General features: G+C 41.2%; 1 protein-coding gene across 1 annotated transcript; it reads left to right on the top strand.

The window, feature by feature from the left end:
• The first annotated feature begins 6,577 nt into the window (after positions 1-6,577).
• On the top strand, positions 6,578-9,522 carry LOC102701098 (glycosyltransferase family 92 protein Os08g0121900). Its single transcript, XM_006659721.3, has 2 exons — positions 6,578-7,057; positions 7,677-9,522. The coding sequence occupies exons 1-2, from the start codon at positions 6,859-6,861 to the stop codon at positions 9,236-9,238; spliced, it is 1,761 nt and encodes a 586-aa protein (XP_006659784.3). The 5' UTR covers positions 6,578-6,858; the 3' UTR covers positions 9,239-9,522.
• The last annotated feature ends 1,703 nt before the right edge of the window (positions 9,523-11,225 follow it).

Genomic DNA, 11,225 nt, shown 5'->3' with positions numbered 1-11,225 from the left:
GTGGCCAACAAAAATTCATCATCATCATCAGATGAGAATTCATCTAATAGCTGTTGAAATAAAGAACGAGGATAACTCATCGCGGATTGGTTGAACTGCAAAACTACTTATTATTAGACTACAGATATGCCGTAAAATATATAATATTTGAGAATATGAAGAATTAATTTTCATAAATATTAGATCACTCACATCCGTTTGTCTTCGCATAATAAATCATCAGACAATTAATTACAGAAGGGAAGGAGAAAGAAGAGAGCGACGTTGCAGTGAGAAAAAGAAAATTACCGTCCACAACAATGGGCGACGGCAGTATACAGCAGGCGACGACGACGTTCTGCCAGGCAGCGGCGGCGGCGGCGTATGAGAAAGGGGCGGCGACCTTAAAAAAACGAAGACAGCGATCCTATCTTAACTAATTTGGTTGATTTGATCAACTAATTATTTTTAGGACTTGATTTCTGGGTTTTTATTGGAATATGGGGTATTTTTTAGGCCCATTATCTTTTAGAAGGCCTCCAATACAAGATTTTTAGGACTTATTTTTTAGTCCTCTATCGGACATGCTCTTAAATTTATCTGTTTTTGGCACCAGGGTTACTGCTAAATGCTTAGTATTGTATTGTATATAAGAGGAGAATCAGATTTCCCTACACTGAATTGGTGCCAGTCTCATCCTAATCCGATAATATACCCAAAGCCACTAGCTTCAAGATTTCACTAATTAATTAAGTGCTTAACAGAAAATTTTTGCGAGTATCAATGATGATATACTGGAGGGAACCAAATCTTGGACAGTTGAAGATGAGATACTGGAGGGAACCAAATCTTGTACAATAACAGGATGTTAGATTTGGTACCATCCAGCTCTCACATCCAGCCTCCAAGGTTGTTCTACCAACTAGTTAAAGCTCACTAATTGCAACAATTCACTGTCTGACAACTGAACATGAGATATTGGAGGAAACCAAATCTCGCCTTACTCTAAAATTCTGTAGTAAGATTTGGTCCCATCCAAATCTCAAATTCAACTGCCAAATATTTTAGCTGTGTTGCCTACCCAAGCTATCACTTCAAATCTTTGTAGTCACTACCACTTAAGACAGCGAGAAGATAAGATGTTGGAGAAAACTGAACTCCTGAAACTCTTACTAACAAATTGACAGGAAAGAGTTCAGTTTCCTACAACTCTTACCTTCAGTGCAAAAATCACATGTTTTTGGTTGCAATGTTCCAGCCTTACAGACCTGCCATTTTATAGATCAGTTCAATCTAAAGCTCGTGCTCTATTACATCCAATGTTCTCCAGCACGAGCTGTGCATGTTCAGAAAAGAAAGGTTCTTAAAGTAGTTCTGCTTTCTAACAAACTCTTGACACTAAAAAATACTGTGGTGTGCACTTGGATTTGATATTCTCGTGCGTACTATAAATCAGCCCTTTTTTGGGGAGTGCCCTACAAACCAGAAGTTTAATGGGTCATGAATAGGGTGTGCTGCATGCCTGCATTTCGACTGTTCACATGTATTGCGTTGCTATTTGGTAGTATTTGATTCTCCAGTAGAACCACTGCATTTTTCATTAATCTTAAGAATCTCATAAATACCTTATGAATGGTCCTCAAGGACCTCAACTGCTTTTCATTTACTAATGAACATTCCAGTACAGTAATTGGTCTTATCTTTTTGTTTATGCTTTTGTTTATAGGCTAAGATTTGATTTTTAGAAATTAAATTTATAGTTAATTTAGAGTTTTTTATCGTTGTTTATTTTTTAGCATTTGCTTTTAGATCACTGATATGATGTATATAAAAGTTTTACCTAGAAATACTTTTTTATCATTAATAAGACATTTTGTTTATTCTTAATATAACCCTAAAGACGGGCTGAAAGTATCAAATCTGCTAACATGTTGGCTCTGAGCCTTTTCCTAGGTAGAAAATTTTCAGTACTAAATCTCTCTGCCCCAACCCATAGTCTGCCATCTCATTAGAAGCAACAGAACATCAGTGCAACATGATAGCATAACAAGTAGTCCCTATGTCAGTAATTTCCAAAATATAAATGTTTTTAGATTATTTAGCAAATACTCACACTAAGATTTAGTTAGAAGATTCTCTTTTAATTACTTCATTGATTAAATTTTAAACATCTTATACTAGATTCTTTTTTCAAATACCCGATTGGTTGTACAACTATTGATATAAATGATATAAATCTTATCCTGTGATTTAAAATTTTAAAATACTGATATTTTAGAATGGGTTGATTAGAAAACATAGGGGTGATTGTTTGGTTTTTTCATAAAAAAAATTCAAACATCGTATTCATAAAAAAAAATCAATTTATGAATAAAATAAACTTTAATTAAAAACCTTAAAATTGACTCTAAATTTACGATAAAAGGGTTGATGTGACCAACATTCTCTACTGTAGCTTGTCCCCAGCGGTAGATGTATCCTGTTTCCCACATAACCCTCTGAAGTATTCTGTATTATCATTTATCCGTTTACATGATCTTTGTTGTACGGATCAGATCGAGCGGGGCATTCCAAAAAAAAAAAAGAAAAGAAAAATACCGTAGTGAGAGAGCTATTTTTCACATACACCTCCGAGAAATCTTCTGACTGCAAGCATATTTTTTTATCTTTATGTCCATAATGTATTGCGTCCATATTATCCCAAAACCAATGAAAAAAAAGAATGGGAGAATTCTACGTTGTTAACTTTTCGTACGTGTTTGAACATTCATATTATTCATTGATTTTGTTGTAATTGAATCTATTACTAGCTAGATTTTAATTATAACTTATATTTTTTTACATATATATATGTAAATTATTTGAATAAGACGAATGGTTAAACGTGTATAAAAAAAATCACCGACACCACATTACCTCCATAACTCTGTTTAATATTATAAGATTTTCTTTAGATTGATACAAATGTTAGCAATGAAACTAAATACATTTATAAAACATATATATATATTGATTTACAAATGTATCTAGATAGGAAAAAAATCTCATAACATGGAAACTGTGGAGTATTTAAGTACAAATCCTTCCAAAGATTTGGATTGCAACCATTCGGAGCGATCTGCCGTTAATCTATGGACACGATTGATGGGGAATAAACATAGCGTGCAGGTTCGTTTTTACCAGCGAAATACCATCGCCATCGTCTCCGGTCAAGTCATCACCGGCGGCGGCGGTGCGCCATTGACCCTGACTCCGTCTCCCGCGAAGCTTCATAGGCCTCGAGATCCGCGCAGCCCGCGCACTTCATCTTCCACGTCGCCGGTGACCTCTGCAAGGTAGCCCCACTCTCCCCTTCGCCTGAAGGAATGGATTTGATTGACTGTATAGTATGGTTCACTGTGAGATTGCTGAAAAACTGTAAAATGCAATGCTTATTTATCTCTGATTAGCTTCAGGAAATTTGGAAATGAGCATTGCTTCGATGCAATTAGCAATTGTATCGAATCAAAGTCTGTGAGCCCAGTATTTGATGGAAAAGGGATAGTTTTATGTACATTTATCATGGAGTTAAACTAAAAAAAAACTAAATTTAAGCAAATGGCAGCTGCGGCCTGCAGGTTGCTGCCACCTATCGACCAAAAGAAACCTATGGTTCAGCAAAATGTGATAGTTGTTTTCGGAAGATGGTCAAGAATCAGAATAAATCTACTTGTTTATTTGAAAGAAGTACAGAAAATGCTGCAAGTACCAGTTATGCTATAGCCCTCAAAAACAAATTTCGTGTTGCATCCTGGACAGATGAAGATGAGATATTGGAGGAAACCAAATCTTGTGCCATGGCAGGATCTGTAGCTCATGATTTGGTCTCATCCAACTCTCACATTCAGCCTCCAAGGTTGTTCTATCCACAAGTTAAAGATTACTGATTGCACCATTCACTGTCTGATAACTGAACATGAGATATTGGAGGAAACCAAATCTTGTCTTAATCTGCAAGTCTGCAGTAAGATTTGGTCCCATCCAAACCTCAAATTCAACTGCCAGAAATTTTGGTTGTGAATTGTGATGCCTAGCCAAGCTACCACTCTACATATTTGCAGTCAGATTAATGCACCGAAGATAAGATGTTGGAGAAAACTGAACTCCTGAAATTGTCATTGACAAGAAAAAGTTCAGTTTCCTGCAACTCTTACCTTCAGAGCTAAACTATATGTTATCGGTTGCGACATTTCAGCCTTATGGGGTGGCCATTTTATAGGCCAGTTCAATCTGAAGTTCATGCTCTGCTCCATGCAATGTTCTCTATCCCATCATGAGTTGTGCATGTTCAGAAAAGGAAGTGCTGAAAGTAGCTACACTTTCTAACAAACTCTGACCAGATCAGAAACATACTGCATTTGCATTTGATATACTTGTGCTTCCTACAATGAATCAGGTATGCTGCATTTCGATTGCTCACATGTCTTTAAGTTGCTAGTATCTGTTTCTCTATTAAAACCTAAACCAGTAGAGTAGTTTCTTCCTTGAGATTTTAATGCCATTTAATTAATACGGACACCAACACACTGACAGAAACGTAGTACTAGCATCAGATTATCCGGATCTGTAAAATTTATATGCTTCTTGAGAGTTCAGATTAGCTGAGAAGTAGCTTAAAGTCCCACACCCCATGTGTGTTGTAGAGTACAAAAGGTAAACTAGTTGTAGGAACAACAGTACAGTTAATAAAGTATTACCAGGACAGTGTTCCTTTTTTTATAATTAACCTTTTGGCAAGGGCTCCACATTGGATTGCTGCAGTGTATTTGGGTAGCATCACTCATACAAACACAGTACAATGCAAGTTGTAATTACTTAATACTTACCCTTAGCCAACCTCCAACAAAGGTTAAAGCAGGGTTTAATGTGAGGACCCTTTAAAGGACCACATTTGACTTTGCTTTGAGGTATATAGGTTCCTTTTAGCTATGGATTCCTTGATCAACCCTAAGGGCATTTATTTTTGCAAACTACCAAACTAACTACTACTGTCAAATGTAGAATGCTGTATTATGGTAAAATCTTTGATGGAACTTCTGTACAGAATACTAAATATGCTTTTTTTTAGATAATGAGGATAATAAATATACAATTAGTAACAAAAAGGGGCTGGTACTGACAATTGACAAACAAATGCCAAGGAAGCCCACAATGCATATTGATGATGCAAACACTCAGTTTGTCTAGAAATTTTATTGGAAAACGGTTACAAATACTTCTGTTATATGATCCATGGCAATCACTGACAAAATTCAACAGGTACATTTTTTTTTCATTTCATCAGTATGCAGATACTTGTCAAAACGATGTTTTCCAAAAGAAAGAAAAACAAATTGAGCTATGGTAAGTATAATTCTTTCAATTGATTCGAACTCAACTAAGTTCACAGTCCATTGTTTTCTTTTGACTTCTAGAGACAAAAATGAACAAGGCATCACATGCTAGTGTGGATGTGACAAAACATTTTGTCCAAGTAGGACCTTGATGGTCCTAGGCTGCGGTCGAACCAGCCTATATTACTCGGTTTCCATTAGCCTGCTTTTCAAATTACTAGATGATATATTTCGTGCAAAAAATTTCTATATAAAAATAGTTTTAGAAGATCAAATAAATATATTTTTAAAGTTTTTAATGAGTAATACTTAATTAATCATATATCAATTATATTTATCGTTTTCTGTGTGGCTAATTGGATTTTACAACCCGCTGCTTCGAACGCAGCCCTAAGCAAAGCATTTTCGTGACCACCAACTTCAACACGCAGAAGCTCTCATCGTCCAAACGCTATTAGCCAACCAAATATGATTCGATTATCGTTTCCTTTAAGGAAATATATAATTATGAAAATGATCGGGAATCTTGATTGATAAAGAAAGTACCTAAATATACCCAAGCCTTAAGAGTTACACGAACTTTTTCTGAATTAGCAATGAGTTTACACTGTTTAAACGTGTCATCTGCTGGCAAATGAAGCTGTGAAAAGCATCCTTTTCCAGTGCAATAACATCTATTCATTTTCTATTTGTTTTCTCCCTATTAATTAGCTATTTTCCTCAAATAAAAGAAGATGGAAATGAAAAGAACACCTGTTTCTTTTTTTTTTGAAAGATAGAACACCTGTTTCTTATGGAAAATACTATACCAATAAATTTATTCCCTAATAAAAATTCCCTAATCAATAGGCAGAATTAGATACCTTGCCCCATGTGCACCCCAATAATTGCTGTTGAAAGCAAAAAAAAAACAATTGGCACCAACACACACCCAGGCCAACCAACTGACGTAACGACCCCACCTATCTGGCCCCACATGTCATTCTCACACCGCTCCGAAAATAACCGTCTAACCGACTCGCCTCCGTGCCGTTGGACACAGTCCACACGCCAGTACGTCCCACTGACAGGCCGTCCCCACCTGTCATTGCCAGCCGCGGCCGCGTGGTTGGGTCACTGACATGTGGGGACAAGGCAGGAGCGCCCTGGCCCACCTGCAGCCGCGTGCGAGGGCGGTATAAACGGCGCCGCTGCGGCGTGGGAGGCTTCCCATTCGCTCCCACCTCGGCGTCGGCGTCGCGCAGCGCAACCACCGCTTCGGATTCGGCGGCCACCTCGCCATTTACGGCAGCCGCGGCGGAGAGAGAAGACTGAGGAGGGAGAGAGAGAGAGAGAGAGAGAGAGAGAGAGAGAGAGAGAGAGAGAGAGAGGCGTGACGGCTCCAATGCTCGCCGCCGCCGCCGCCGCCGACGAGGAGCTGTAGTAAATGGTGCGGGCTGTGGAGTTGGCTGGTGCTCGTGGATCGATCTGAGTTGGAGCTGCTGGAGTGGTGGTGGCGGTGCCGGAGATGGCGTTGGCTGCGAAGGAGAGGAAGCTGAGCAGGCTTGGTAGCAAAGGCAGTAGTGGAGGTGGCGCCGGCGCCGGCGGCGGGAGTTGTGCGAGGGGGCAGCGGGCGCCGGCGGGGACGCAGCGGCGGCTGTTCGCGGCGTTCTTCGCGTTCCTCTGCGCCGGCGCGGTCGTCTTCGGCGCTGCGCACGTCATTGGAGGTGAGACTGATTTTCCTTCTCCTCCAACCCTTGGTCTCTTCTCGGCACGGCGGCGCCGCCGTTGGTTGGCTGCCGCCGCGTGCGGTAAATTGGATCTTGGTTGGGTTTAGGTAGGCCAGTGGAATGATACTCTCATGGAAATCTTGTGGTCGGAGGCGCGGTTTTGGATCAATTCAATTGTACTCACGCGAATGATTTGAGGAAAAGTCTGCATTTTTAGATTTGTTTCTGGTATGCGCATGGTGTTTGCTGTTGGGAGGTGGCGAAGAAAAAGTACCCTTTTTCCTCTGTGGGGTTGCAATTGTATGGCAGATCTGAGGGGTCTCAAAATTTGTGTTTTTTTTTTTCTCATTTGATTTGTTTCTTGCCTAGTCCACGATTTCTGGATTGTTACGTTGGCCAGCGAGTTTACTAAATTACTAATACTAGTGTTGCTACTGCTGTTTGACTGATTGATACTGTGAGTTCTGGGAATAGAAAAGGCTTATCTTGTCACATGAAGAACGTTTATGTTGATGTAATCTGAATTCAGGCATGCTGAATCCGTTTGGCTCTTTTCTTTATGGAGAAAATGCGCTGTGCTAACCTAATCCCATGTTCTTGTTGTTCCCTGGTGCAGCATCCTTCCGACCTGTGCTCAAGACGGCATGGCCGTCGGCCACCCTGAACGCCGTGTCCTCCGAGCGCGGTGCGCAGCAAGCTGGCGTCGTCAGTGTCGACACCGTGTTGCCTTCTGTTCATATCCAGCACGCAATTGCCTTGCCGGACCATGTTCTCCTGATGCTCAGAGATGGCTCATTGCTGCCGTCTTCAGGGCAATTTGAGTGCCTGTACTCCCCTGTCAACTCCTCACAGCTGCGTCGTCTGCCCCTGTCTGTTGCCGCCTTGCCGGATGGACCCAGCCTTGTTCATTGTCCTGCCGGACCAGCCAGAGTTGCTGTATCCCTGTCACTGGCGCAGTCGGCTCCGGTGGCGCCGTTGCAATGGGATCGGCTTGTGTACACTGCACTTATTGACAGCCGGGACAACTCCACCGTGGTGTTTGCCAAGGGGATGAACCTCCGTCCGGGTCGTCTAGGTGTGCCATCACGGTATGAGTGTGTCTTCGGCCGAGATTTTTCGAAGCCAAAGCTTGTTGTCACTTCCCCAGTGGTTTCTGCTGCCCAGGAGATATTCCGGTGTGTGACACCAGTTCGCATTCGCCGGTACCTCAGGATGACTACTGGTGGAAAAAGCAGCAGAAATAATGATGAAAAGCCTATGTTGGTCTCCATCAGGACTAAGGGCCGGGGAAGCTCTACACTTCCTTCAATTGCACAACCTGAGCCACTTCCTCGGTATAACAGGCATCGGAGACAAAAGGCACACTCAATGTGTGTCTGCACCATGCTTCGCAACCAAGCTCGTTTCATCCGGGAATGGATCATCTATCACTCACATATTGGTGTGCAGCGGTGGTTCATCTATGACAACAACAGCGACGATGGCATTGAGGAAGTCCTCAGCACTATGGATCCATCCATGTACAATGTGACACGCCACTTATGGCCATGGATGAAATCTCAGGAGGCTGGATTTGCACATTGTGCACTCAGGGCTCGAGAGAGTTGTGAGTGGGTGGGGTTCATTGACATCGATGAGTTCCTGCACTTCCCTGGCAACAGAACACTACAAGATGTCATACGAAATTACTCAACCAAGCCACGGATTGGTGAGCTCAGGACTGCATGCCATAGTTTTGGTCCATCAGGCCGGACTAAAATTCCGAAGAAAGGTGTTACAACAGGCTACACATGTCGGCTGGCTGCACCTGAACGCCACAAGTCAATTGTCAGGCCAGACGCATTGAACCCATCCCTGATCAATGTTGTGCACCACTTCCATCTGAAGGAAGGGATGAAGTATGTGAACATTGGTCAGGGTATGATGTTGATCAACCACTATAAATACCAAGTATGGGAGGTGTTCAAGGATAAGTTCTCCGGACGTGTTGCGACATATGTTGCTGATTGGCAGGACGAGGAGAATGTTGGATCCAGGGACAGGGCTCCTGGGCTTGGGACCAAACCGGTTGAACCGAAGGATTGGCCAAAACGTTTCTGTGAAGTATATGATACCGGTTTGAAAGATTTTGTTCAGAACACTTTTGCAGATCCACACTCTGGAAATCTTCCATGGTAGATTGGTAAACACTTCATTTGATCATGCACAGCACGGCACCACAATAACTGACATGGAGACAGACAGGAAAAGGAGCCAAAAGGAAATTAGGTAGAAGAGCTATTTGCTCTTTGGTATATTTTTAGATTTTTAAGGTCTTCCTTTTCTTAGTTCATTTAGAATCATCATTTTTTTGTTACATATCTAAGAGGGAAATGATTCTTTTGTAGATACAGATAGGTAGCACAATTCACTGTAAGTTTTCTTGGGGAAGAAACAATCATACAATCAGTTACTTGCTTTCACTTTTCTCTTCAGTTACTATGCTTGGTTTTATTTTCTGTTGCCTTATGGCCAACACAACTGAAATCACAGTGCCTGTTCAGTTATTCACCTATCTGGCAAATACAAAAAAGTCCTTATGAAGAAAGCTACAAGTGAGTTCAGTAACCACGAGCTGGTTAACTGGCCGTTTGTGACGCAGACAAGGATGGTACACCTTCCTTTGATGTGGTCCTGGAAGCATATTTGGCTTTTCAGGGAAAAATCATACTCGGGTAATCTATGCTACCTGCTTTTTTTTTTCATTTTTTCACTTTATATTTACATCATAACTACTTTATCTCTAGCATCTTTATATGTAGTAGCTTTGGGAGTGTATTCCTGTTATGTCACACCGGTTATTTTCACTAAAAGGGGGGGGGGGGGGGGGGGGGAGTATCTGAAGAGATTGGATCAACATCCAGGTCACTCTCTCAAACCATCTTCCATTACTGAACTTTCATAGTTAGTAGGTTAGCTTAACCTGGCACATACAAGCACTCTCACTGGATAAATCCTAGGTCTTATTTTCCTCTTTAACTTATTGTACTCCCTTCCTTTTATTACTTAATTATCTAAAGTTCCTTGACAGGATGTCCTTGTGTGCCTCGAAGGTCCCAGATCTTCTATTTTACTAGTATCCATAAATTTATCAGGACAGGCTTTCTTCCACATAGTTAAATCAGACATGGACTTTTTAATTTCCTATCCTCTAACCCACAAATCGGCCCTTGTTCCTAATGTCAGTTTTGCTGTACTAATCAAGAAGAAAAGCTATGGACAACAATACTTAAGCGGGCAAGTGTTGTGGATTGGTTTGGTGCCTTCTGGGGATGTTGCCATCTGAAGATACCTCAATAAAACTGAAAAGTACTGCAAGAATAAAGTATACACATCTGGCCGGCGATTTGGCATTTTGGTACTCTTATCAGTATAAATGTATAATAGTATAATAAATAGTATAATGCCCATATGTATACTATAAGGACAGTGCATGTATGGAGACATGTGAGCTGCTATGATAATGCTGTTGCTAAGTTGGACCTTGAAATCTTCATGCATTGGACAACAGTGCCTGAATATCTGGCAGGTAATAGGCTGGCACACCTTTGCTTGTCTCTCTGGCATGGGGAGCAAAATCCTCCACTTTGCACCCTGAATTGGTTGGATCCTTTTAATCCAGTGTACTTGCTAGTAGCTGTGAATTGCATTGTGCTCACTGCATATTGGAGGGATGAGATGAGATGTAGCTTCAGATTTAGATGCAGGGCAGCTGGATCCATAACCAGTTGCTGTACTATTTGTACATACCTGTTCCTGTACAATTGGTCCCTGTCTCACTGAACATTTGATCACTAGGTCACTGCCATGCAATGCAATTCATCGAGTTCCTGGCAAAAAATGCATTAATCATATAAAAGTTTCTCGTTTATCAGCTGGCCGAATACGTTGACTAGGAATTGTTGGGCAATCAAAGGAAACATCAACAGCAATTTATTTATTTATTTTTTTGTAGTTTCTTCAGCTGCTGTCGGTTGTGAACTCACCATCCAACACCAGCTGACCAAGCACGTCATCATGGGTCGCACTCATGCCATGCAAATGCAACTGTGCAAAGCACATTTAAGTCGTTCCACTACCCTGCAGGCACCTTCCTAGGATTACATAATTACCTGGCAATCTCGCA

The sequence above is a fragment of the Oryza brachyantha genome, chromosome 8, assembly GCF_000231095.2.
Source record: "Oryza brachyantha chromosome 8, ObraRS2, whole genome shotgun sequence".
Taxonomy (NCBI): domain Eukaryota; kingdom Viridiplantae; phylum Streptophyta; class Magnoliopsida; order Poales; family Poaceae; genus Oryza; species Oryza brachyantha.
The sequence above is the reverse complement of the archived record's forward strand: the minus strand, read 5'-3'. Positions and strand labels throughout refer to the sequence as shown.